Here is a 27,892-nt window from a genome sequence, read left to right as displayed (position 1 = left end):
AGTTCTATCCTACACGCTAGGGACAATTTTTTCAGAAGATAATTAATCTACAAACCTGCATGCCTTTGGAATGCAGGAGGAAACCAGAGCATTTGGAGAAAACCCACGCAGTCAGGGGGAGAACGTGCGAACTCTGTACAGACAGCACGTAGTCAGGATCGAGCCCGGGTCCCTGGCGCTGTAAGGCTGCAGCTCTACTGCTGCCCCACCGTGCGCCCCTAACTACGCCTCGAAGCCACCCCTAATTTTGTTTATTGGCTTTTTAGCCAGCTTTTAGTTGTTTTTAACTTAGTGAATACATGTTACTTTTGGAAAAACATGTTTAAACCTGACTCTATGTTATGAACTAACTCCTTTCCATAGAAAAATGGCTAGAAATTCCAGAAAATAACTTTCATTCTCTGGGGATTGTCCAACTCATTGTCCGAATGCAGCTTTGGTATCAATCCATGGGTTGCCCGGGTGTTTAATATGTCCAGAATTTCCACGATTGATGTCTTCCTGTTCGCCATCACTCTTGTATTTGTTTTGTCCGACACAATTTTCACGCTGGAGCTTCTTAAAATGTTCCGTGTTTTTAATGACCTTCATTCTATTTAACTGTTGGGGAGAATGTGAGCAGATTACACGATTTATCTCCCATGATCTTGCTTTAATGCATTGCCTTCCTCCTATCATTGTATTAGAGCCACAGGGAGATACAGCACAGAAAAAGACCCTTCGGCCCACCAAGTCTATGCCGACCACTAATCACCTACTTACAGTTATCTTACACTCATCCTATTTTTAGTTTTTCCACATTCCCATCAATTTAACCCAAATTCGAGCATTTCCACACACAAGGAGCAATTTATAGGGACCAATTAACCTACTGTCCATAAGTCTTTGGGATTGGGAGAAATCTGGAGCTTCCAGACAAAACCATATAGTCACAGGGAGAATGTGCAAACTCCACACAGACAGCACCAGAGGTAACGATGGAACTCAGGTCTCCAGTGCTGTGAGGCTGTGGATCACTGCTGATTAACATAGAAAAGTACAGCTCAGGGATGTCTGTGCCAAACATGATGCCAAGATCAACACTTACCTACTTGTACATAATCCATATCCCTTGCTGAAGTTTTTTGAAATTTCTTGGTGCTAATATCAACCATTATCTCAGGTCAAAACATTTTGAAGCATTAAAAACAATGGCAAAAACGAGTATTATGGCATTAAAAACAATGGCAAATACCCAGGTATTACGAAGAATAGATCGGGGAGATGTACAAATTATTTTGCCCAGAATTGGGGAATGGAGAACCAGAGGACATAGGATGAAGGCGAGGGGGAAAAGATTTAATTAGAACATGAGGGGAACCTTTCTACATAAAGGGTGGTGGGTGTATTGAACGAGCTGCCGGAGGAGGTAGTTGAGGCACATACTATCACAAGGTTTAAGAAACATTTAGGCAGGAACATGGATAGGGTAGGTTTAGAGGGATATGGGTGAAAAGCAGGTAAGTGGGACTAGTGTAAACGTGGCATGTTGGTCGTTGTGGGCAAGTTGGGCCATAGGGCCTGTTTCCACTCTGTGTGACTCTATGACTCTGTACACAGGGAGGAAGTCTAGATATATTGAAAATTTGACAATACAATCCACACACAGGGGTCCCTTAACTTTAGATGCGTTCTCAGCAAATTTTAGTTCATCTGTGAGTTTATAATAGTTTGAATATCTTCCAAATACCATCTTCATTCAGTACAAATAATAAACCAGCATCTGCAGTTCCTTCTTGCACATATAGAAATGCTTGCAACTCTTGTCTTAAATACAAATCTGACTGTTAATGGCACCGATTCCAGAGATGAACCGTTTAGTTGTCCTCTGCTGTAATTGCCAATTCTTTTAGAAATTGCTGAGTAATGGGATAATTGTGTCAAATTACGAGTCATGATGTCTGAATATCACATAAGTGATTTTTCCCCATTTTGCTGTTCGTAAAAGGAAGCTACCCCTTCCCTCCAAATAATGAACCACCGCTCTTTGCAGTTGGTAGATATCTGTTTGGGTATCAACATAGACAGACACAAAATGCTGGAGTAACTCAGCGGGACAGGCAGCATCTCTGGAGAGAAGGATTGGGTGACGTTTCGGGTCGAGACCATTCTTCAGACTGAGTCAGGGGAAAGGGAAACAAGAGATATAGACAATGATGTAGAGAGATATGGAACAAATCAATGAAAGATATGCTAAAAAGTAACGATGATAAAGGAAACAGGCCATTGTTAGCTGTTTGCTAGGTGAGAACGAGAAGCTGGTGCAACTTGGGTGGGGGAGAGAGGGAGAGAGAGGGAATGCACGGGTTACTTGAAGTTAGAGAAATCAATATTTATACTACTGGTTTGTAAGCGCCATATCCACCTGACCATGCAGCTGCCTGCCCTGTTGACTTCAAACATCCGTGTGCCTATGAGCAACTGCTCTCTGCAATCTGTCAAGGAAGTCTACAAAACGCTAATACTGGACTTTGGCCAACTTGTAAATGTTTTCAAACAACTTCTACCATGAAGGAAACAACATGATCCAGGAACCTTTCCAGCCATTTTTCTGAATCAATCACCCAGCTGGACAGACTGAACCAACATATGCTGTGATAGTTGGGGGCATCAGTGGTATTGCATGCTTTTTGTTGGGCTAAATATGTAATTGTTGGAGAGGACAGTCGATCAGTGGATGGATTGGTTTGAGGCTGGTTATTGCTTAAAACCTACATAGAACATAGAACAGTATGTGGAATTCTCTGCCTCAGAAGGCAGTGGAGGCCAATTCTCTGAATGTATTCAAGAGAGAGCTAGATAGAGCTCTTAAGGATAGCGGAGTCAGGGGGTATGGGGAGAAGGCAGGAACGGGGTACTGATTGAGAATGATCAGCCATGATCACATTGAATGGCGGTGCTGGCTCGAAGGGCCGAATGACTTACTCCTGCACCTATTGTCTATTGTCTATTGTTTATTGTCTATAGTACAGCATAGGAATCCAGTTCAACCCAATGTTTTGTTCAAAGATGCAGGGTGGAAACAGACCCTTCGGCCCATCGAGCCCATGCTGACCATCGATCACCCGTCCGCACTAGTTCCATGTTATCCCACTTTCCCACCCACTCCCTACGCACTAGCTGCAATTTACACAGAGCCGAATTACCTGCAAACCCACTCGTCTTTGGGAATGTGGGAGGAAACTGGAGCACCCAGAGGAAACCCATGAGATCAGAGGGTTCATGTTCGGACCTTTCACCGTCCGGCGCGGCCTGGAACGTGGCAAGTACAACAGCCTGACCGCGGGAGAAGACGGCAGGGGAAGAGAAAAGACATTCTGGCCTTCCATCACAGTGAGGAGGTGAATGGAGGAGACTCACTGTGATGGATGTCTCTTTTTTTTGTGTTTTGTGTTGGTTGGGGTTGTGTAATTTGCTTATTTTATTGCTCTTATTGTTGGACTGTGGGTGACGAAATTGTTTTTTGGATGACAAATAAAGATATCCTGAATCCTGAAACTCCACAAGGGCACCACCTGAGGTCAGGATCGAACCCGGATCTCTGGAGCTGTGAGGCAGCAGCTCTACCCGCTGCACCACTGAGGCATCTAATAAGCCTTCTGAACAATGAATTGGACTGAGTCGCCTGAAGAAGATGATTTCGATATTGACTCACCTGAACTCTTAATTACGCACAGTGTTTGTGTGCGGGATTACTTTCACTTGATTGGCATTATCCTCCAGAGCGCAATTATTTTTATGAACTAATGGAATTAATGCTCCCTATCTCTCAGTAGGAAAATGCAGCGCTGGGCTGTTTGAATTCATTTGATATTTCACTCACATACAATATGCTCTGTCCAGGACTACCATCCAGGAGGACCCTGGGTGGCTAATACCCCTACTCCACCTGTCCCTGCTGTGTCTCAGTGGTTGGACTCTCACCTGGGAGTGAGTAGTAGGGTTTGCCAACTGTCCCGTATTAGCCGGGACATCCCGTATTTTGGGCTTAATTAGTTTTGACCGCCCTTGTCCCGTATTAGTAGGGTTGCCAACTTCCTCACTCCCAAATAAGGGACAAAGGGTGACGTCACCGCCCCGCACCCCACGTGACCTCACCCAGCCAGCGGCCACGTGCTCCCGCTCCACCAATGGCGGCCGCCATTGGTGGAGCGGGGGCACATGGCCGCTGGCTGGGTGAGGTCACGTGGGGTGCAGGGCGGTGACGTCACCTTGTCCCGTATTTGGGAGTGAGGAAGTTGGCAACCCTAGTGAGCAGGTGGTATGTATAACCCCTGTGCCCCAGAGACTTGATCACCCAATGCACATTGATGCCTCAGTGCAGCAATGATGAAGCGTTGCATCTTGCAACGTGGCATCTTTTGATGTTAAACTGAGGCCCTGATGTTAAACCGAGGCTTCAGACGGATGTAAAAATTCCGGAACCTTCTTGACTGCCTGAACCTGCAGAGATTGGTGAACACAGCCCAGTCCGCCATAGACACTTCACAAAGTGCTGGAGTAACTCAGCGGGTCTGGCAGCATCTCTGGAGAAAAGGAATAGGTGAAGTTTCAGGTCGACATCCCTCTTCAGACTGAGGGTCAGGGGATAGTCAAGAGTCAAGAGTGTTTTGTTGCCATGTGTCCCAGATAGAACAATGAAACTCTTACTTGCAGTAGCACAAACAGAATATGGAAACACAGTGCACTGTAAACAATATGATAAACGAGAGAGGGAAAGAAAAGGGAGACTAGAGGTATGAAAAGATACAGAACAACTCAGAGCCGGCACCGACGACCAAGGGAAGGTGGAGCCCACAATGGTCCATTGTTGGCTGTGGAAGAGGTGAAAACAAAAGGATGCATGGTTGCGAACAGTGAAACTTCGTATCCGTCCGTTATCGGGCTTCGGTTTCCTCCAAAGAAGTACAGGTTTGTAGGTTAATTGGCTTTGGTAAAGTTGTCCCCGGTGTGCAGCATAGTGCTAGTGAATGGGGTGATCGCTGGTCGGCGTGGATTTGGTGGACCGAAGGGCCTGTTCTCGGGCTGTGTCTCTAAAAATCTAAAGTCGCCTGTCCATTCCCTCCACCGACGCTGCCTGGCCCATTGAGTTCCTCCAGCACTCTGTGTTTGCTTTAGTTTCTATGCTCTGTGGACTTGGTGAGAGAGGACATGGTAAAAAATAAGCAGCCACAATGTGACAGACCTACACTGGCAGATTGCATTCAAATTATTACCATCTGAATTTACAATGAGGGAAGTGGAGAAGAACGCTGTGCAGAATTTGAATGAAGGACAGATTATTATCAAGTGCATTATAAAACATTTTATGAACCTATTTCTGAAATAATATCTTGTTTATTAAAGCATAAGTGAATGGATGAATGGAAACTGCAAGGTATTCACCAGCATCAGAAACCACATTGAATGTGCAGGAAACTATGCTCAAATATTAAACCATTAATCAGTCCTCTTTGCTGACAGATCCAATGGGTATTTTTTTTTTGGTGGCTATTAAATTGAGCCACGTTTGAAATTGCGAATATTTTGTGCTGTTATCTGCGTTTCTGATGCTCTGGTGTCGGAGGGAATAATATTTTTGCTTCTAAAAATAAAATTACTTACCTCCAACAAGGATGCCAACGCTCATAAAGACTAGAGGGCATAAGTTAAAGACTAGAGGGCAGAGCGAAAGACTAGTCCGCCTTGTCTCAAGAGGGGCAAAGCTTTAAAGCAGATGCGCCGGGCAAGTTTTTTTACACAGAGGATAGTGGATGCCTGGAACGCGCTGCCAGGGATGGTGGTGGAGCCGGATCTGATAGTGGCGTTTAGGAGGCTTTTAGATGAATATGCAGGGAATGGAGGGATTTATTCACAAAATGCTGGAGTAACTCAGCAGGTCAGGCAGCATCTCGGGAGAGAAGGAATGGGTGACGTTTTGGGTCGAGACCCTTCTTCAGACTGGTGAAGGGATATGGATTCATCTAAAAGCCAGGGAATGGAGGGATATGGATCACGTGCAGGCAGAGGAGATTAGTTTAATTTGGCATCTTGTTCAGCAGGGTCACTGATCATGTGTCGTACTGTTCTATGTTCTACATTTTTATTTTGAGCAGTGTTCAAGAACATACTTTGCTTATTGCCTTGCCTTAAGCCATAAACACTGCCCACTCATACACAAACTTTGCAGAAATGGAAAATAAATATCCAGGCGAGATTTGGATATATTGAGTGATTGATTGATTGAAAGATACAACATGTAAACAGGCCCTAAGGCCCATTGAGTCCATGCCGACCATCGACTGCTCATTCACACCAGTTCTATGTTATCCCATTTTCTCATCTACTCCCTAGGGGCAATTTACAGAGGCGATTTCCACACAGTCACCAGGTGAACGTGCAAACTCTACAGAGACACCCCCAAGTCAAGATCGAACCCAGGTCTCTGGCACTATGAGGCAGTGGCTCTACCAGCTGTGCCACAAGGCCACCCATGACTACTGCACATACAAAGCACTTAAGAGCCTGGCCCATTTATAGCCACGAGACCAAGCTTCGTAGAGTAATTGAATAAAGCGTCGTACAGTATGGAAAAGGGCCGTTTGGCCCAATATGGGCCGACCAAGATACCCGATCTACGTTTGCTCCATTTGCCCACATTTGGCCCTTATGGGGTACAGAGAAGCCAAGTCCAAGTGGTGGAAGGAGTGCACAATCTCCCACCCGCACTTCCCATTTGCCACCCCCTGCCCCATCTATGGAGGAGTCTGCAGTTCCCCATTGGCCTCAACAACCACCTCAGGATCCATGAAACTGGAGCAGAGGTAAATTGAACAGATATATATGGAAAGGCAGAGTTTAGGGGGATATGGGCCAAATGCAGGCAAATGGGACCTGCCAAATTAGTCGGCATGGACAAGTTGCATCAAAGGGCCTGTTTCCAGGGTGTGTAGCCCTATGATTGCAAGTTATCCTCAATGATGAGGCAGAGGCTGAGAAGGGCCGCACGGTGGTGCAGCGGTAGAGTTGCTGCCTTACAGAGAATGCAGCGCCAGAGACCTGGGTTCGATCCCGACTATGGGTGCTGTCTGTACGGAGTTTGTACGTTCTCCCCGTGAACTGCGTGGGTTTTCTCCGAGATCTTCAGTTTCCTCCCACACTCCAAAGACGTACAGGTTTGTAGGTTAATTGGCTTGGTAAATGTAACAAAAATTGTCCCTAGTGGGTGTAGGATAGTGTTAATGTGCGGAGATCGCTGGTCGGCGCGGACCCGGTGAGCCGAGAGGACCTGTTTCCGCGCTGTATCTCAAAACTAAACTAAACTAAAGGCTTATTACATAACATTACATAACATAACATAACATAACAACACTTTATTGTCACTCGGCGCAAACACCGAACGAAATTTCAGCAGTCACACAAAACACAGCAAAAAAAGAAAAGAACACAGGACACCCGACCCCAACACAAACATCCATCACAGTGACTCCAAACACCCCCTCACTGTGATGGAGGCAACAAAACTTCCCCTCTCTTCCCCCCGCACCCACGGACAGGCAGCTCGACCCCTACCGAGGCAAACGACACGCACAGCCCCCGCAAGGGGATGGAAGGCCCCGCGGCCGAGCCGCCCCGGGCACCGAAACGTCCCGCGGCCACACCGGGCGATGTTAAGTCCAGCGGCCGAGCCGCACCGGGCACTGAAACGTCCCGCGGCCGAGCCGCGCTGGCGATGTTAAGTCCAGCAGCCGAGCCGCACCGGGCACTGAAACGTCCCGCGGCCGCACCGGGCGATGTTAAGTCCAGCGGCCGAGCCGCACCGGGCACTGAAACGTCCCGCGGCCGAGCCGCGCCGGCGATGTTAAGTCCCGCAGCCGAGCCGCGCCGGGCGATGGAAGGCCCCGCGGGCGAGCTGCGCCCCGGGGAAGAGACCTAATAAAAGAAAGGTTTCCCCCCGCCCCACCCTACCCCCCACACCCCACCCCACCCCCCACACCCCACCCCCCCACCACACATACACAGCCAAAAACAGAAACAAAAACCATCCCAACACCGACACAAACAAAAAAAAAGAAAAAAAGACAACAGAATGCCAGAGAGCCGCAGCCGTTAGGCGCAGCCAACCCCTCCCTTCTTCCTCCACCCTCTTCCTATAACCCTCCTCTCTCCCCTGTTCCCCACTTGGACTCACACATACTTTATCTTGAAGATAGAAGCAGGGGAATTTACCTTGAAGACAGAAGCAGGGGAATTTATTATGGGGAACAAGGAAATGGCAGACGAGTTGAACTGGTACTTTGGATCTGTCTTCACTAAGGAAGATACAAACAATCTCCCAGATGTTCTAGTGGCCAGAGATCCTATGGTGACGGAGGAACTGAAGGAAATTCACATTGGGCAGGAAATGGTGTTGGGTAGACTGATGGGACTGAAGGCTTATAAATCCCCAGGGCCTGATGGTCTGCATCCCAGGGTACTTAAGGAGTTGGCTCTAGAAATTGTGGATGCATTGGTGATCATTTTCCAATGTTCTATAGATTCAGGATCAGTTCCTGTGGATTGGAGGGTAGCTAATGTTATCCCACTTTTTAAGAAAGGAGCGAGAGAGAAAACGGGAAATTATAGACCAGTTAGTCTGACATCAGTGGTGGGGAAGATGCTGGAGTCAATTATAAAAGACGAAATTGCTGAGCATTTGGATAGCAGTAACAGGATCGTTCCGAGTCAGCATGGATTTACGAAGGGGAAATCATGCTTGACTAATCTTCTGGAATTTTTTGAGGATGTAACTAGGAAAATTGACAGGGGAGAGCCGGTGGATGTGGTGTACCTCGACTTTCAGAAAGCCTTCGACAAGGTCCCACATAGGAGATTGGTGGGCAAAATTAGAGCACATGGTATTGGAGGTAGGGTACTGACATGGATAGAAAGTTGGTTGACAGACAGAAAGCAAAGAGTGGGGATAAATGGGTCCCTTTCAGAATGGCAGGCAGTGACTAGTGGGGTACCGCAAGGCTCGGTGTTGGGACCGCAGCTATTTACAATATACATCAATGACTTGGATGATACAAAACTAGGTGGCAGTGTGAACTGTGAGGAAGATGCTATGAGGTTGCAGGGTGACCCGACCGCCCCGACTTACAGCGGGGCTTGGGTCGGCCCGTTGCGGACATTTCACCGTCCGGCGCAGCCTGGAACATGGCAACGACAACAGCCTGACCGCAGGAGAAGACGGCAGGGGAAGAGAAAAAAGACATTCTGTCCTTCCATCACAGTGAGGAGGGGACTGGAGGAGACTCACTGTGATGGATGTTTCTTTTTGGGGGGTTTTGTGTTGGTTGGGGTTGTGTAATTTGCTTATTTTATTGCTCTTATTGTTGGACTGTGGGTGACGAAATTTCGTCCAAAAAACTTGTTTTTTGGATGACAAATAAAGATATCTTGAATCTTGAATCTCTTGAATCTTGACTTGGACAGGTCGTTTCAGGGTGACGTTTCAGTCTGAAGAAGGGTCTCGACCCGAATCGTCACCCATTCCTTCTCTCCAGAGATGCTGCCTGACCCGCTGAGTTACACCAGCATTTTGTACCTACCGGCTATCAGGAGTGATTTAGCTCCCTTTTGTTATGTACTCACCTGGGAAGGAGTTGATGTTGAAGATCTAATTTCAGATTCACCTATCAACATCAAGGGCTCCAGGTCTGGTGCAGACAGTTCTGATCCAGACACACTCCCTGCCTTCTATCTCCTCACTACATCTCAGTTACAGCCTTATACTGCCCTGTGCCACATTCACTATTCTCGGGCCATTCCGGACATGACTAGTGGTGAATGCCAAACTAGGCACTGCTCACATGACAATATTCACTAACAAATAGATTGATTTGCCCCATACATTTCACATTGGACCAGTAGAAGCAATAAGCATCTCTTAAGTCCCTTGGCATTTTATATGTTGGAGGTGCATGACAAAAAAATTTAAAGAGTTGTTGTTTTTGTTTATTAATTAGGTTGGATTTGAACGTACTGTAGGTCCCCGAAGTGAAGTACATTTTTTACCTGCTGTAGTGTTTTGTTTCCCTCGGTAATAAATTGTGACTGGTTGGTATCATTAATACATTGCACGAGTCAGCTTGGTGAAGTTTGACACAGTTCAATATGAATTATGCATCGGCACCATACATGCAGTGCTAATGACCGAAGTGCACATTCGATGAAGTTTAAAGGGACTGGTTTTGACAGAGGAAGACACACATCTTGATTAAAGTAAAGTGGACAGCTCGGTGGCGCAGCGGTAGAGTTGCCGCCATTACAGCGCAAACAGCGTCAGAGACCCGGGTTCGATCCTGACTACGTGTGCTGTCTGTATGGAGTTTGTACGTTCCCTCCGTGATCACGTCAGTTTCCTCCCACACTCCAAATACATACAGGTCTGTAGGTTGTGTAAGAAAATAACTGTAGATGCTGGTACAGAAGGGTCTCGACCCGAAACGTCACCCATTCCTTCTCTCCTGAGATGCTGCCTGACCTGCTGAGTTACTCCAGCATTTTGTGAATAAATACCAGGTCTGTAGGTTGATTGGCTTGGTATAAATTGTAAATTGTCCTAGTGTGTGTAGGGTAGTGTTAATGTGCAGGGATCGCTGGTCGGTGCAGGTTCGGTGGGCCGAAGGGCCTGTTTCCACGTTGTAGCTCGAAACTAAACTAAACTAAAAAGCATTGATGTCTCCTTTTTAACAAAGTCAATGTACCAAAGGCCATTCAGCCCACTAGGGACTCAGAAATATTGCACAGTGTGATCCCATCAGCATAGCCACTCTTCATTTAGTTTGATTTAGTTTAGTTTAGAGATACAGCGTGGAAACAGGCCCTTCGGCCCACTGAGTCCAAGCTGACCAGCGATCACCAATACATAGTTCTATCATACACACTAGGGACAATTTCCAATTTTACCGAAGCCAATTAACCTACAAGCCAGCACGTCCTTGAAATGTGGCAGGAATCCAGTGCACCTGGAGAAAACTCACGCAGTCATCGGGAGGACGTACAAATTCTGTTGTGACAGAACCTGTAGTCAAGATCGAACCTGGGTCTCTGGCGCTGTAAGTCAGTAATTCTACCACTATGTTGGCCCAATTGCTTCTGTGAGTTTGGTTCTCTATGGAAACCATTTCATATTTTGCTCATTCTTCCTGCAAAGAACATCAAAGGACCAGGCCAATTTAATTATTTAATTCTATTTGACATACACAATGTCTGAATAAACCAGGTAGACAGAAGAACAATCAATATTTTGCCTCCGGGTAGTAATATAACCTTTGTGGATTCTCTTTTTTTCCCCGACTTCTCTTCACAGATTGTGAAGGAAAATTCAATATCCTATTAGACATCCACTCATGCACATTGTCTTTGATGGTTTATTATGTTTTGATGGCTCGACCCAGTGTTGGCATTAAGCATGGAATGGAGGGATATAGATCACATGCAGGCAGATAAGAGTTGGTCTTGGTATCATGTTCGGCACATACATTGTGGGCCAAAGGGTCTCTTCCTGTGCTGTACTGTTCCATATTCAATGTTCTAAGCACTGGAGGAGAGCTATCACCAACCATGTCTTTGCATTAACCTTCCAAATCCACTGGAGAAAAGGAATAGTGACATTTCAGGTCGAAGCCCTTCCTCAGACTGAAGAAGGATCTTTACCCAAAACATCACCTCTTCCTTTTTTCTAGAGATGCTGCCTAATCCTCTTAGTTACTCCAGCATTTTGCGTCCCTTCCATCGATCCTCAAACCATCTCTGAAAGGGGGATCATGTCAACCACCATGCACTCTAACGCATCGTTTCAAAGCCTCCTTGAAAAATGTAACATCCTCATCATGGGAAACCCTATCCCACGACTGTTCAAAATGGAGACAGAGCATCTGGGAAAGTACAGAGCACCTTGTAGCTCATCAATGAGAGTATCGAGTCATATAGCATGGAGACAGGCCCTTCCACCTGCTTGCCCATGCTGACCAAGGTGTCCTATCTATACTAGACTTCCCATCCATGTTGACTTGAACAATCTGCCCAACATGTGCCTGAAGTCCCGCAAACCCTTCTAGTCTTCAGCCAAGTCCCTGGAAGACTTTGACCCCCAAGACTGAGTGGGGCAGAGCCTGGTAAGATGCCAACACCAACAACGGAGAGGTGATCACAGACCCCACAGTGAAACCACCGGGATTTGACCTCCATCGCAAGCAATGGCTAACCCTGAACAGGATCCGCCCCCTCCATGCAAGAACAGCCCATCACCTGCACAAGTGGGGGATGACAGACAGACAGCCCTGCTTGCGATATCCAGACCAGACCATCCCACACATCGTGAATGGCTGCTCACTGAGGCTTTTCCCTGGTGGCATCAAGGCCATCCACCCAGCAACTGATGCTGCCCTGGCCTGGATGTCTACCCTTGGCCTACAACGTTAGGCTGTGCACGCCATACGCAAGAAGAAGAAGAAGAAGACTAGTCCCACCTGCCCACATAGAAAAATAGGTGCAGGAGTAGGCCATTCGGCCCTTCGAGCCAACACCTCCATTCAATATGATCAAAGGTTTCAATGGTCTTTTATTGTCACATGTACCAATTAAGGTACTGCTATGCAAATTACCATACAGCCATACAGTCACGGCTGATCATCTAAAATCAGTACCCCCTTCCGGCTTTTTGTCTATATCCCTTGATTCCGTTAGCCCTAAGAGCTAAATCTAACTCTCTCTTGAAAACATCCAGTGAATTGGCCTCCACTGCCTTCTGGGGCAGAGAATTCCACAGATTCACAACTCTCTGGGTGTAAAAGTTTTTCCTCATCTCAGTCCTAAATGGCCGACCCCTTATTCTTAAACTGTTTATTCTTAAACTTCCCCAGCATTGGGAACATTTTTCCTGCATCTAGCCTGTCCAATCCTTTAAGAATCTTATATGTTATCTCCTCTCATCCTTCTAAATTCCAGTGAATCCAAGCCCAGTCCACCCATTCTTTCAGCATATGTCAGTCGGCCCCATGTCCCTCTAAACCGTTCCTATCCATGCACCTGTCCAAATGAGCACATGGAGGCCATGAACAAATAACAGAAGTAAGAACTTCCCACTGGTTCAAGCTGGTCCTGCAACGTACCATCAATGCCTGCTCCAAGCTGACCGTGAGAGGAAACCGGGGCAGCCGGGGGGAGCCATCTACACACAGAGGGAACATGCAAACTACATGTGGAGGTCAAGACCAAATCGGGGTCTTTGGTGCTGTGAGGCAGCAGTTCTACCAGCTATGCCACTTGGTTCAGTTTAGTTTTAGTTTAGAGATACAACGCGGAAACAGGTCCTTCGGCCCACCGAGTCCATGCCGACCAGCGATCCCCGCACATTACCTCTATCCTACACACACTAGGGACAATTTTACACATACACCAAGCCAATTAACCTACAAACCTGTACTTTTTTGGTGTGTGGGAGGAAGCCGAAGATCTCGGAGAAAACCCACGCGGTCACGGGGAGAATTCCGTACAGACAGCGCCCGTAGTCGGGATCGAACTCGGGTGTCCGGTGCTGCAAGCGCTTTAAGGCAGCAACTCTACCGCTGCGCCACCATGCCTCCCTGGTTATCCAGCTGTTCTGTTTGCACCAACAGAGGAAGTTTGCAAACAGAGGAAGATGGACCCAAGTCAGGACCAGCAGGAAGATCTCCAGCAGATTTGTGTAGGAACAGCAGGTGCTGGTTTAAACCGAAGATAGACACAAAAAGATGGAGTAACTCAGCGGGACAGGTAGCATCTCTGGAGAGAATGAATGGGTGAAGGAACATTTCGGGTCGAGACCCTTCTTCAGACTAGACAGGGGAAAGGGAAATGAGAGATATAGACGATGATGTAGGGAGGTAAAGAACGATGATTTGTGCTACTCCGGTGCCTTCAAGGGGAACAGGGAGGTGGAAACGTGCCCAGTCAGCTTGGACCAGGCTTTGATGTCGGGTTGCCAACTGACCCGTATTATCCGAGACAACCCGTATTTTGGGCTAAATTAGTTTGTCCCGTACGTGAACGCCCTTGTCCCGTATTAGTAGGGTTGCCAACTTCCTCACTCCCAAATACGGGACAAAAGGTGACGTCACCGTCCCCGCGCCCCCACGTGACCTCACCCAGCCAGCGGCCACGTGCTCCAGCTCCACCAATGGCGGCCGCCCGGGCCGGGAGCACGTGGCCGCTGGCTGGGTGAGGCGAGACGGTGACGTCACCTTGCCCCATATTTGGGAGTGAGGAAATTGGCAACCCAAGGGAACAGGGAGGTGGCAACGTGCCCAGTCAGCTTGGACCGGGCTTTGAGTGTACATTGTATATTTAATTTGCAGGAGGGGCTTGAACTAGTGGGAAGTTAATGTTTCATCTGCTGTTTGTTCATGGCATCTGTGTGTTCATTTGGTCAGGGGCATGGATGGGAAAGGTCATTATTTTATACGCCTCTATAAGATTTGCAGTCCATCAGTGCATTGTGGCACAAACTATTGGTCTGACATATTTGCCTGACAAATCCATCAGAGGCTGGGCCTCGTATCTGAGGAGGGATGTGCTGGTGGTGGAGAGGCTCCAGAGGTTTACAAGAATGATCCCATGAACAATTGGGTTAACACACGATGAGCGTTTGATGGCACTGAGCCTGAACTCGCTGGAGTTGAGAAGGAAGAGGGGGGACCCTCTGAAACTTGCCGAATAGTGAAAGGCCTAGGTAGAGTGGATGTGGAGAGGATGTTTCCACCAGTGGGACCAGAGGCCACAGCCTCAGAATAAAAGGACATACCTTTAGGATGGAAATGAGAAGGAATTTCTTTAGTCAGAGAATGGTGAATCTGTGGAATTCACTGCCACAGACGGCTGTGGAGGTCATGTCAGTGGATATTTTTAAGGCAGAGATTGGTAGATTCTTGATTAGGTGTCCGGGATTATGGGGAGAAGGCAGGAGGGAGAGATAGATCAGCCATGATCCTGATGGGCCAATTCTGCCCCATATAACCTATGACTGTATGAAGGAGGGGTGGTTGAGTGGTCTGGGCGAGTGGTCGGGGCGAGTGGTCAGGGCGAGTGGTCAGGGCGAGTGGTCTGGGGGAGTGGTCGTGGGGGAGTGGTCGAGGCGAGTGGTCTGGGCGAGTGGTCAGGGTGAGTGGTCTGGGGGAGTGGTCGTGGGGGAGTGATCAGGGCGAGTGGTCTGGGCGAGTGGTCTGGGTGAGTGGTCTGGGCGAGTGGTCTGAGCGAGTGGTCAGAGCGAGTGGTCTGGGCGAGTGGTCTGGGCGAGTGGAGAGGGCGAGTGGTCTGGGCGAGTGGTCTGGGGCGAGTGGTCAGAGCGAGTGGTCTGGGTGAGTGGTCTGGGCGAGTGGAGAGGGCGTGTGGTCTGGGGCAAGTGGTCTGGGGCAAGTGGTCTGGGCGAGTGGTCTGGGCGAGTGGTCTGGGGCGAGTGGTCTGGGGCGAGTGGTCAGAGCGAGTGGTCTGGGGCGAGTGGTCTGGGGCGAGTGGCCAGTGGGAGTGGTCTGGGCGAGTGGTCTGGGCGAGTGGTCGGGGCGAGTGGTCGGGGCGAGTGGTCTGGGCGAGTGGTCTGAGCGAGTGGTCAGAGCGAGTGGTCTGGGCGAGTGGTCTGGGCGAGTGGAGAGGGCGAGTGGTCTGGGCGAGTGGTCTGGGGCGAGTGGTCTGGGTGAGTGGTCTGGGCGAGTGGTCTGGGCGAGTGGTCTGGGCGAGTGGTCAGAGCGAGTGGTCTGGGCGAGTGGTCTGGGCGAGTGGAGAGGGCGAGTGGTCTGGGCGAGTGGTCTGGGGCGAGTGGTCTGGGGCGAGTGGCCAGTGGGAGTGGTCTGGGCGAGTGGTCGGGGCGAGTGGTCGGGGCGAGTGGTCTGGGCGAGTGGTCTGAGCGAGTGGTCAGAGCGAGTGGTCTGGGCGAGTGGTCTGGGCGAGTGGAGAGGGCGAGTGGTCTGGGCGAGTGGTCTGGGGCGAGTGGTCAGAGCGAGTGGTCTGGGTGAGTGGTCTGGGCGAGTGGTCTGGGGCAAGTGGTCTGGGGCAAGTGGTCTGGGCGAGTGGTCTGGGCGAGTGGTCTGGGGCGAGTGGTCTGGGGCGAGTGGCCAGTGGGAGTGGTCTGGGCGAGTGGTCTGGGGCGAGTGGTCAGGGGGAGTGGCCTGGGGCGAGTGGTCTGGGCGAGTGGTCTGGGCGAGTGGCCAGTGGGAGTGGTCTGGGGCGAGTGGTCAGGGCGAGTGGCCAGGGGGAGTGGTCTGGGGCGAGTGGTCTGGGGCGAGTGGTCAGGGCGAGTGGCCAGGGGGAGTGGTCTGGGGCGAGTGGTCAGGGCGAGTGGCCAGGGGGAGTGGTCTGGGGCGAGTGGTCTGGGGCGAGTGGTCAGGGCGAGTGGCCAGGGGGAGTGGTCTGGGGCGAGTGGTCAGGGCGAGTGGCCAGGGCGAGTGGTCGGGGCGAGTGGTCTGGGGCGAGTGGTCAGGGCGAGTGGCCAGGGGGAGTGGTCTGGGGCGAGTGGTCTGGGGCGAGTGGTCTGGGCGAGTGGTCTGGGCGAGTGGTCAGGGCGAGTGGCCAGGGAAAGTGGTCTGGGCGAGTGGTGGGGGCGAGTGGTCTGGGGAGTGGTCTGGGCGAGTGTGGGATGCAGGTCCGCTCGAGCAGAGCTGGCGGCGCTGATGCCTGAAGTTGGATGGGGGTGGGAGGGGGGTGGGAGGGTTGCAGCCACTCCGAGCCACACCGATAACCGGGGGCTCCAGGTTCACACAACAACCCCCCGGGATGACAAGGGGGGGGGAGGAGGAGGAAGAGCAGGCCGCGGTGATCCGTGCAGGTCCCGCCCTGACTGGGGTTGTTGCGCGGAGGCGTCAGTCACGCTACTTCCTAAATGTATCAAGTTAACGTGTGTGGAAGCTGAGCTGAGCCGAGCTGAGCTGAGCCGAGCCGCGGGGATGTCGCTCCCCCAGCCTCTCGCCACACGCTTGTTTATCTCCATTGCGGGCTCTCTGAAGAGACCCAGGGAAGGCGAGGAGGGATCGCGTCCCGGCTGCTGAGTGATCGCACCGATGTTTACAGAATAACCCTTCCACCATGGGCAATGGGATGTGCTCCAGGAGGCAGAAGGGACTTCTGCAGACGGGTTTCTGTTTCCTCGCTGCACTTTGTTTTGGGCTCGGATTGTACACCTACACCCACCTGAAGGAAAACGTGCGGAGCGCCGAAACGTTGGCCCAGAAATACAAGCAGCAACAGGAATCGGTCTCGGCTCAGTTACAAGGTGGGTCTGAAAGATAAGGCGGCTTGACCGAGGAGTTTGAACGAGCACAGACAGACAGGCACGACTAGAAGAGGGTGGGCTGGGAAGCATCCGGTGACGATAATAAGTTGGGCCATCGCAGTGTTTAGAGGTCTTCGGTTTGCTCCCACACTCCAAAGACGTACAGGTTTGTAGGTTGTGTAGGAAAATAACTGCAGATGCTGGTTTAAACCTGAGGCAGACACAAAATGCTGGAGTAACTCAGCGGTTCAGGCAGCATCTCGGGAGAGAAGGAATGGGTGACGTTTTGGGGTCGAGACCCTTCTTCAGATCAGTCTGAGGAAGGGTCTCGACCCGAAACGTCACCCATTCCTTCTCTCCCGAGATGCTGCCTGACCCATTGAGTTACTCCAGCATTTTGCGTCTCTGCCTCAGGTTTGTATGTTAATTGGCTTGATAAATGGTTTTTTTTAGATGTCCCTAGTGGGTGTAGGATAGTGTTAAAAATTGTCCCTAGTGGGTATAGGATACTTCCAGTATAGTCCCTGGTGGACTCTTCGAAAGTGATGACCACGAGATATAAGAGGCAACAGCAACAAAACACACAGTGCTGGAGTAACTCAGCAGGTCAGGCAGCATCTGTGGAGGGAATGGACAAGTGTACTATGTTCACACATTCTGTCGTGTCGCTGCAAGTAAGAATTTCATTGTTCTACCTGGGACATATGACAATAAAAATACTCTTGACTCTTGAAGGGGGGGATCTTATAGAAACTTACAAAATTCTTAAGGGGTTGGACAGGCTAGATGCAGGATGATTGTTCCCGATGTTGGGGAAGTCCAGAACAAGGGGTCACAGTTTAAGGATAAGGGGGAAGTCTTTTAGGACCGAGATGAGAACGTTTTTTTTCACACACAGAGAGTGGTGAATCTGTGGAATTCTCTGCCACAGAAGGTAGTTGAGGCCAGTTCATTGGCTATATTTAAGAGGGAGTTAGATGTGGCCCTTGTGGCTAAAGGGATCAGGGGGTATGGAGAGAAGGCAGGTACGGGATACTGAGTTGGATGATCAGCCATGGTCATATTGAATGGCGGTGCAGGCTCGAAGGGCCGAATGGCCTACTCCTGCACCTATTTTCTATGTTTTTCTCTATGTTTTCTATGGCTCTTGAAGTGGCCTTTCGAATCGGGTCCCTTCTTCAGACTGGTTTTGCAGGCAAGAGAATCTGAAGTGATTAAGTTCATGGGCGATAAATGCCGCTAATTTGGGGTTTGTTTACACTCCTAAAATAGTTGGCGACCAAGCTTACTCTGCAAACAATAGTTCGGGTTTCCATTGTGAACCCACAACTCTTAGATCTTTGCTCCTGTTGATCTCCTGTGGCCCGGGGCTCACTCATCGCTCGGGTGACCGAGTGCACTACAGCGTTTATCAAAGATTGGGCAATGAAGTGGATTTGGGGTCAGAAAACTTTGGAAGTTTTCGTGTACTACAGTAACTCCATTTCAGGGAGCGCTAGCAAAGAAAAAAACCCAACCGCTTCCTCGGGTAGGGCCAAAGTAAGGAACATATATCCTTAAGTAAGATAGACACAAAATGCTGGAGTAACTCAGCGGGACAGGCAGCATCTCTGGAGAGATTCCTCCCCTGCCTATCCCGCTGAGTTACTCCAGCATTTTGTGTCTATCTTCGATTTAAACACGCATCTGCGGTTCTTTCCTACACGTATCCTTAAAGTAAGGCAAGTGATACACATTGGAAGTAAGGTTACAACCTTACAAGAATAAGTTGTGCCAGTAAAACAACATCATGGTGGATCTGTTTGCCCCGCCTGTCGCTGGGCGTTTGTTAGACGCGGTAACCCTAATGTCCACTCTGGTGCTTTGATTGCCTGATCTGAAACCCCCCAAGGGTGTAGGTTAATTGGCTGGGTAAATGTAAAAAAATTTTGTCCCTAGTGGGTGTAGGATAGTGTTAATGTGCGGGGATCACTGGGCGGCACGGACTTGGAGGGCCGAAAAGGCCTGTTTCCTGATGATCGCCTCTGCATTCACATTTTTAAGTCTCCCTGGAGTCACCAAGACCTGGTTTAATCTCGACCGTGCCGGGGAAGGCGGCCTATCTTTCATTCGTTGTTCTTTATCTCTACATCACCGTCGAGATCTCTCGTTTCCCTTATCTCTAACCAATCTGAAGAAGGACTTCGACCCGAAACTGGACCCAATCCTCCTCTCCAGAGGCGCCGCCTGTCCCGCTGAGTTATTTCAACATTTTGCGTCCATCTTCGGTTTAAACCAGCATCTGCAGTTCCTGACTACACACTCGCTCTGTTAGTTTTGCAAGCTGCGATTTTAAGTTGGACTTTCAAAGATTCCAGGCAGAAAAGATTGTGCCTTTTGCGAGCTTTAAAGAGTGCTACTGGGGGGAGAGAGAGAGAGAGAGAGAGAGAGAGAGAGAGAGTAGTTGTGTGCACGTGTGCAGCCGAGAGCAACAGTGCGTGAGCCTTGAAAGCCAAACCTTCACAGAGCCCTCTCCTGGGGAAGATTTAAAAGTTAGACCCAGACAATGTAAACAGGTGTCGGAGTACAGGGGAGATTTGAGTAACCCGCTGCTGCTCTGGTGATGGAAAGTTCTGTACTAAGATGAAGCCAGATAGGAGATTGAGCAAATGATTGTTTGCAAAAGATCACGCAAAGTATAAGCTAGGCTTTCTACCCCTCCCCCCCCTCCCCAATTATAATCAGTCTGCAGAAGGGTCCTGAAAGGTTCCATGTCTACTTTCCCTCCACAGATAAGTTCATGAGTTCTAGGAGCAGAATTAGGCCATTCCATTCAATCATGGCTGATCTATCTCTCCCTCCCAACCCCATTCTCCGGCCTTCTCCCATAGCTCCCTGACACCCGTACTAATCAAGAATCTGTCGTTCTCCGCCTTTGAAAATATCCCTTAACTTGGCCTCCACAGCCTCTGTAGCAATGAATCCCACAGATTCACCACCCTCTGACTAAAGAAATTCCTTCTCATCTCCTTTCTAAAGCACATCCTTTTATTCTGAGGCTGTGGTCTCTGGTCCTGGACTCTCCCACTAGTGGAAACGTCCTCTCCACGTTCACTCTATCTGGGCCTATCTAGATTCTGCTTGACTCGCTTGGTTACTCCAGCAGTTTGTCTATTTGCTTAAGGCGGCAGCATCTGCAGTTCCCTCTGATCCCATTCACAGGTGCAGTTAGCCAGACATAGCCGTGCATCACAGAATCCAACTTGGGCAACCTTCAATGAAAACACCTTGCATTTAAATACAAGTCCCAAGGCACAGAATGAGTTAACAAATGGAAAAACAGGGGAATTTTTGTTTTTCCAGTTCAACACACTGAGAATGGATGTGGCATAAATGCACCCCTTGTAAATCACTGCAATTTGATGCCTGGCCCACTGAGATCTTTCAGCGGTTTTTTTTTTTTGCTCAAGATCCTAGCTGTGTCACCATTGCAATATGTGTTCTGCTTTGTGTTTCATAGAGCATAGGAGAGTACCACAGGGGAGTAGGCCCTTCGGCCCACAATGTCCGTGCCGAACGTGAAGCCAAGTTATACTAATCTCACCTGCCTGCACATGATCCATATCCCACGATTCCCTGCATACCCACTGTATCCAAAAGCCTCATAAATGCAACTATCTTATCTGCCTTCGCCACCATCCTTGGCAACACCACCACCCTATGGAACTCGTGCAGCGGTGGAGCTGCTGCCTTGCAGCGCCAGAGACTCTGGTTCGATCCTGACTACGGGCGCTGTCTGCACGGAGTTTGTACGTTCTCCCCGTGACCACGTGGGTTTTCTCCGGGTGCTCCGGTTTCTTCCCACTCTCCAAAGACGTGCAGATTTGTAGGTCATTTGGCTTCTGTAAATTCTCCCTAGCACATGGGATAGAACTAGTGTACGGGGTGATCACTGGTCTGCGCGGGCTCGGTGGGCCGAAGGGCCTGCTTCCTCACTGAAGTTAAAGTTCAGATGTTGAAAGCTGTGCTGTGCGCTTTCTGCCCTTGATTTTATTTGATATCTATTTCCAGACTGACCTGCTGAACTGTGTCGCTTTTGCATTGCATTGACCCTCGCTGATTTTGAAACATAAGTAGATCAATCCTGGCCTGAAATGTAGCCAAGTGTGGGCTAATGTTCACGGAAATCAGTTAAATATTAAAGATTACTGGGCAATTGTGTGCCAGCATCCTTCTGAGGAGCTGATTTGCAGCAGCCATGATTTTTTTTTAAAACTCGAGCAAAAAACAAAATGCTGGAGGAACTCAGCAGGTTGGGCAGCGTCTGTGGAGGAGAATGGACTGAGGGTCAAGAATCTCCCAGCTGCTCCCTTCAGAGCCTGGGGTGAGACTCCCCCTGTTCCCTGGTACCAAGGGGAGGAGGGACGGGGCAAGTCGAGCCGACTTTATTGTCACGTATGCACAAGTATGGCAAGCTGCAGGCACCGGGATATTACTGAGCAACACACACTCACACTCACTCACATGCACACACGCACTCATATACACACACACACACACTCACTCACACACACACGCGCATGCACTCATATACATACACACACAAACACTCACACACACACGCGCACGCACTCATATACACACACAAACACTCACTCACTCACACACACGCGCACGCACTCATATACATACACACACACACAGGCGCACGCACATAAGCACACACTCACATAGACACACACACTCACTCACACATACACACACATACTGACATGCACACACACACACACATACTGACTCACACGCATACACACACACACACAGACACATGCGCACACACACACTCCCATAGACACACACATGCAGAGACACACAGACACGCACACGGATACACAGACGCACACTGACACATGCACACACACTGACATGGACACGTACGTAGGTGTGCACATGGAGAGTTACAGGAACACAGACACAAACACACACGCAGGGGGACACACACATACACAAAGATACATATACAAAGGGACACACACACCCGCACTCACAGAGACACATTCACACACGCGGCACACACAAAATGCTGCAGGAACTTATTTTACTGACAGCTAAATCTCCAAAGAGACCAATTAAACTAAAACAAGGCAGAGCAGTAGGATTCCCATCAATATCAAGGTAAGAAATAGCAACGCCTTGGGGTACTTCTTGTTTAAAACACAAAGTGCTGAAGGAACGCAGTGGGTCAGGCAGCATCTGCAGAGGGAGTGGACAGGCGATGTTTTGAGTCAGGGCACTTGCGGTTTTAAATGAGTTCAGCTGCTGACGAGCCTTGCCCCAGTTTCTTGTCATTGTTGGCTTTGAGCTGCTGGTAGCTGGCACCCTGTTGGCAGGTGGGGAAGAGAGGTTGGGTTCAATGATCCGAAGGCGTAATGACCTGGCGATGTAGTTGGTACATCAGCCTCTTCACTGCAAGCTGAGGTTGGCGTGGAGACCAGGCAACTTTCCCCTTCATCCTCTCCGTCTGACAACCGGGCGTGCTCGCTCTACCTCGCTTCCTAATGGAGGCCCTTCAACCTCCATCACCTCCTGCGCCTTCACTCCTTGCATCCCGCACTGTCTGCCCTCTCCCTGTCGCTCTGCCCAAAGGCAGAGTCAATAAAATGCAGGTTGTGCTGCCAACCCTGGGGAGCCTCCTGTGGCAGGGGTGGGGGTGGGAGGAGGGAGGGGGAGGTGTGTGGAGACCACGGGATTGACAAGAAATAGACCATAGGTGCAGGAGGAGGCCATTCTGCCCTTCGAGCCAGCACCGCCATTCACTGTGATCATGGCTGATCATTCACAATCAGTACCCTGTTCCTGCCTTCTCCCCATACCCCATGACTCCGCTATCCTTAGGAGCTCTATCTAACTCTCTTTTGAAAACATCCAGAGAATTGGCCTCCACTGCCTTCTGAGGCAGAGAATTCCACAGATTCAAAACTCTCTGGGTGAATTTTTTTTTACTCATCACCGTTCTAAATGGCCGACCCCTTATTCTTAAACTGTGGCCCCTGGTTCTGGACTCCCCCCAACATTGGGAACATGTTTCCTGCCTCGAGCGTGTCCAATCCCTTAATAGTCTTATATGTTTCAATAAGATCCCCTCCTATCCTTCTAAATTCCAGCCCAGTCGCTCCACTCTTTCAACATATGACAGGATGGTGGACCCGCCGTGGGGGGGGGGGGGACCATGAGGGGGAAGAACTAAGGTGGACCCAGCGTAGGGGAACCGCCGAGAAATAAGGGGGATCACAAATCGATTGTGTTAAAAATGCTTTGGGTAAAATTAAATACCTTGTAACTTTGCCAGTGCCCTTTATGTGGCAACTCTTTGCATACCTTGGGTAGGCAAAACAAAGAATGAGAAAAATCCTTTTCACCCAGAGAGTTGTGAATTTGTGGAATTCTCTTCCACAGAAGGCAGTGAAGGCCGATTCACTGGATGAATTTAAAAGAAAGTTAGATAGAGCTCTAGGGGCTAGCGGAATCAAGGGATATGGGGAGAAGGCAGGCACGGGTTAATGATTGTGGATTATCAGCCATGATCACAATGAATGGCGGTGCTGGCTCGAAGGGCCAAATGGCCTCCTCCTGCACCTATTTTCTATTCTATCCTATCACTGTGACAATAAAGTACCATTCATTCATTCATGGTGAGGGGTGTTTCTTTTTGCAGTCGTGTATGAACACCGGTCTAGACTGGAGCGCTCGCTACAGAAGGAGCGGAGTGAACACAAAAAGACCAAGGAAGGTGAGACGCTTCACTCCGTATCTTGGCTTCATCGTAGTTTACCGTTGACTGTAGAGATAGAGTGCGGAAACAGGTCCTTCGGCCCCACCGGGTCCACGCCGACCAGCGATCCCCGTAAACTGGGGCGGCACGGTGGCGCCGCGGTAGAGTTGCTGCCTTACAGCGCCAGAGCCTCGGGTTTGATCCTGATTCCAAAGACGTACAGGTTTATAGGTTAATTGGCTTTGGTCAAAATTGTAAATTTGTCCCTGCTGTGTAGGATAGAGCTAATTTAGTTTAGGGAGAAAAAAACTGCAGATGCTGGTTTAAATCGAAGGTAGACACAAAATACTGGAGTAATTCAGTGGGTCAGGCAGCATCTGGGGAGAAGGAATGGGTGACGTTTCGGGTCGAGACCCTTCTTCAGACTGATCAGTTTAATTTAGTTTAGTATAGTTTGGCGATACGGCTCGGAAACAGGCCCTGCGGCCCAGCGAGTCTGTGCTGACCATCGATCCCTGTACACTAGCACTATCCTGCACCCTTGCGACTATTTACAATTCTTACTGAGGCCTATTAACCCACACACCTGTATGTTTTTGGAGTGTGGGAGGAAATTGGAGCACCTAGAGAAAGCCCACACGGTCACAGGGAGAACGTACAAACTCCGTACAGACAGCACCCGTAGTCGGGGTTGTTATAGACAATAGACAATAGACAATAGACAATAGGTGCAGGAGTAGGCCATTCAGCCCTTCGAGCCAGCACCGCCATTCAATGCGATCATTGCTGATCACTCTCAATCAGTACCCCGTTCCTGCCTTCTCCCCATACCCCCTCACTCCGCTATCCTTAAGAGCTCTATCCAGCTCTCTCTTGAAAGCATCCAACGAACTGGCCTCCACTGCCTTCTGAGGCAGAGAATTCCACACCTTCACCACTCTCTAACTGAAAAAGTTCTTCCTCATCTCCGTTCTAAATGGCCTACCCCTTATTCTTAAACTGTGGCCCCTTGTTCTGGACTCCCCCAACATTGGGAACATGTTTCCTGCCTCTAATGTGTCCAATCCCCTAATTATCTTATATGTTTCAATAAGATCCCCCCTCATCCTTCTAAATTCCAGTGTATACAAGCCCAATCGCTCCAGCCTTTCAACATACGACAGTCCCGCCATTCCGGGAATTAACCTAGTGAACCTATGCTGCACGGGTCTCTGGCGCTGTAAGGCAGCAACTCTACCGCTGCACCACTGTGCCGGCCTCAATCCTGGTCCTGAAGTGACCTTCGTTGTGTGTTTACGGTTTGTTTGGTTTGGCTGCTTATTAACACTGAAGTAAATATACACCTGGTTCATACTGACCAGAACCCTCACCTCAGTGTTTTGAGAAGAATCTGGGTTTCCTGAGTAACTGGGTCACGGGACCATGGAAGGGGGCCAGGGTTAGACCGTCGTCAGCTGGGGGAAGCACAGAGACTGAAACTCAATATGTGCAGGGCTTCCCCAGAGAGGGTGGTCTCTGCAGACTCTGCTTACTGGTCCCCAAAGACAGAGCCTCGGTGCCCAGTGACACTGAAGTCAGACGTTGGGAGAGGTAGGCGGTGGGGAGAAGAGGGGGGCGGTAGGGGGAGAGGGGGGCGGTGGGGGGAGAGGGGGCGGTGGGGGGAGGGAAGAGAGGCGGTGGGGGGGAAGGGCAGAGAGGTGGTGGGGGGGAAGGGCAGTGGGGAGAGGGGGGGGGGGGAAGGGCAGTGGGGAGATGGGGGGCAGGGAGAGAGAGTGCCTCTGAGACATTATGCCCTGAGAGAGTAAAAAACAATGCTGAGGTACACAGAGACCTTAACAGTAAAAAAAGAGTGAGAGAGAGGGAGAGAGCGCCCGGGGCACTGTGTTCAAGGGAGGGAAGCGGTGCCTGTAAACACTGTGCCCCCAAGACTGATGCCCGCGGTGCCCGAGGATACCGCAGCAGAAGGAGGGAGGCGCTGTCTGGGGAGTCTGTGGCCAGTGGGGAAGCGCTGGCGGTAATGTTTGTAAGAGCTCTTAATGATAGCGGAGTCGGGGGGATATGGGGAGAAGGCAGGAACGGGGTACTGATTGTGGATGATCACAGTGAATGGCGGTGCTGGCTCGAAGGGGGGGGGGGTGAAGAGAGAAATAAGTACAAGCTCAGGTGGGACACAGGGGAGGGGGATAGATGTGGGGGGGGGGGGGGGGGTGTTAGAGGTTACCTAAAATTGGAGAATTTGATGTTAATGCCGTTGGGTTGTAAGCTACCCGAGCGGAATATGAGGTGCTGTTCCTCCAGTTTGCGTGTGGCCTTGCTCTGGCAATGGAGATGGGGCAGAACAGAGAGGTCAGTGCGGGGAATGGGAATGGGAAGGGGAGTTAAAATGTTTAGCAACCGGGAGTTGCAGCAGGCCTTGGCGGTCCGAACGCAAGTGTTTGGCGAAACGGTCGCCGAGTCTACGCTTGGTCTCGCCGATGTACAGGAGGCCACAGGTGATCACATGCTGTCAAATGACTTCACAGTGCCAAAGAACAGAAGCAGATGCAACGAGCATCCAATTAGTAGTTTGCACTCGAGATCTCCTGGCGTTAAAGTAGTTTCAGAAATCGGGACCAATTAGGAAATTGACACACATCTTTAAAGGAGATTTTCTAAATTTATTTTTCATTGCATTATTTCTAGAAGTACTCCCCACAGAACTTGCCTACATCGCTGTCCTACCTGACATCGTTTATCTGCTGAATCAATCTGCTCTGACCTACAATTTATTATTTCATACTGCTGCCTGAAAATGTTACTCCTACTTCACTTTTGCCTGAAAATATTACTCCTAACCCACCGTCGTCAAAAATTATTACTCCTACTTCAGTGAGACCACAAAATATTGCTCCTTCAATGTCCTCTGGAAATATTACTCCACTGTCATCTGAAAATATTACTCCTACTGCACTGGTCTGGAAATATTTCTCTGACTTCCCTATCACCTGACACTATTACTGTTACTTCCCTGTCCCCTGAAAATATTCCCCCCATTTTACTGTCTGAAAATGTTACTCTGACTTTACTGTCAGTTGAAAATATTACTCCTATTTCACTGTTGCCAGAAAATGTTACTCCTACTTCACTGTCCCCTGAAAATACTAGATTTTAACTCTCTCCCCCTCTTCACCCAAGGCATGCGAGATAGAGATTGGGTGGCAGAGAAATAGATGAGGGAATGGGATTGATCTAAGAACTGGCATCGACTTAATGGATCGAATGGCCTCCACCTATGTGATGGGAATGTGAAAGCACAAGGCTAAAGGTATCCACATGGAATGTGTAGGAAGACCACCTCTACCATCCTGGCATCCCCACCTCATCCTGCCTTTGCCCACTTCACAGACTCTTGTTGTTCGGTTCATTGTTCCCTTCCCATTGTGAAGGTTTGTTTTTGCCTAGAATCCCCCCAGGGCTGCCAGTATCGGGGCTCTGATTTTAAGAAACTTCATTCCATACTTCCCTTCCCTTCCCCCTCCATTCTTGCCCCCTTCCTCCACCCTCGTCGTTTTACCAGTTCCACGATTCTCCACGTTGCTTCTCTCAAGATCACCCCATCCCTGGACATAGAAACATAGAAAAATAGGTGCAGGAGTAGGCCATTTGGCCCTTCGAGCCAACGCCATCATTCAATATGATCATGGCTGATCATCCAAAATCAGTACCCCGTTCCTGCTTTTTCCCCATATCCCTTGATTCCGTTAGCTACCAGGCACCACCCCGCCCTGCCTGAGGTCATTTGTGGCTGGCCCTCTTTGCTCCTGGTCTTTCCTTGCCTCCCAACTTTAGTTACAGCG

The 27,892-nt window shown here is 49.6% G+C and overlaps 1 protein-coding gene across 4 annotated transcripts in view; it reads left to right on the top strand.

The window, feature by feature from the left end:
* The first annotated feature begins 16,889 nt into the window (after positions 1–16,889).
* LOC144608070 (uncharacterized) overlaps positions 16,890–27,892 on the top strand; it is a 38,941-nt gene continuing 27,938 nt past the window's right edge. For 2 of the 4 annotated variants that reach the window (XM_078425350.1, XM_078425349.1), the window contains exons 1-2: positions 16,891–17,305; positions 24,000–24,074. In XM_078425350.1, coding sequence (XP_078281476.1) covers positions 17,119–17,305; positions 24,000–24,074 — 262 coding nt within the window. In that variant the 5' untranslated portion in view covers positions 16,891–17,118. Of the gene's footprint in view, positions 17,306–23,999; positions 24,075–27,892 lie in introns of all 4 variants that reach the window. The other 2 variants (XM_078425351.1, XM_078425352.1) reach the window with 2 other exon arrangements.

This window comes from Rhinoraja longicauda, chromosome 30 (genome assembly GCF_053455715.1).
Source record: "Rhinoraja longicauda isolate Sanriku21f chromosome 30, sRhiLon1.1, whole genome shotgun sequence".
Lineage (NCBI taxonomy): Eukaryota > Metazoa > Chordata > Chondrichthyes > Rajiformes > Arhynchobatidae > Rhinoraja > Rhinoraja longicauda.
The sequence above is the reverse complement of the archived record's forward strand: the minus strand, read 5'-3'. Positions and strand labels throughout refer to the sequence as shown.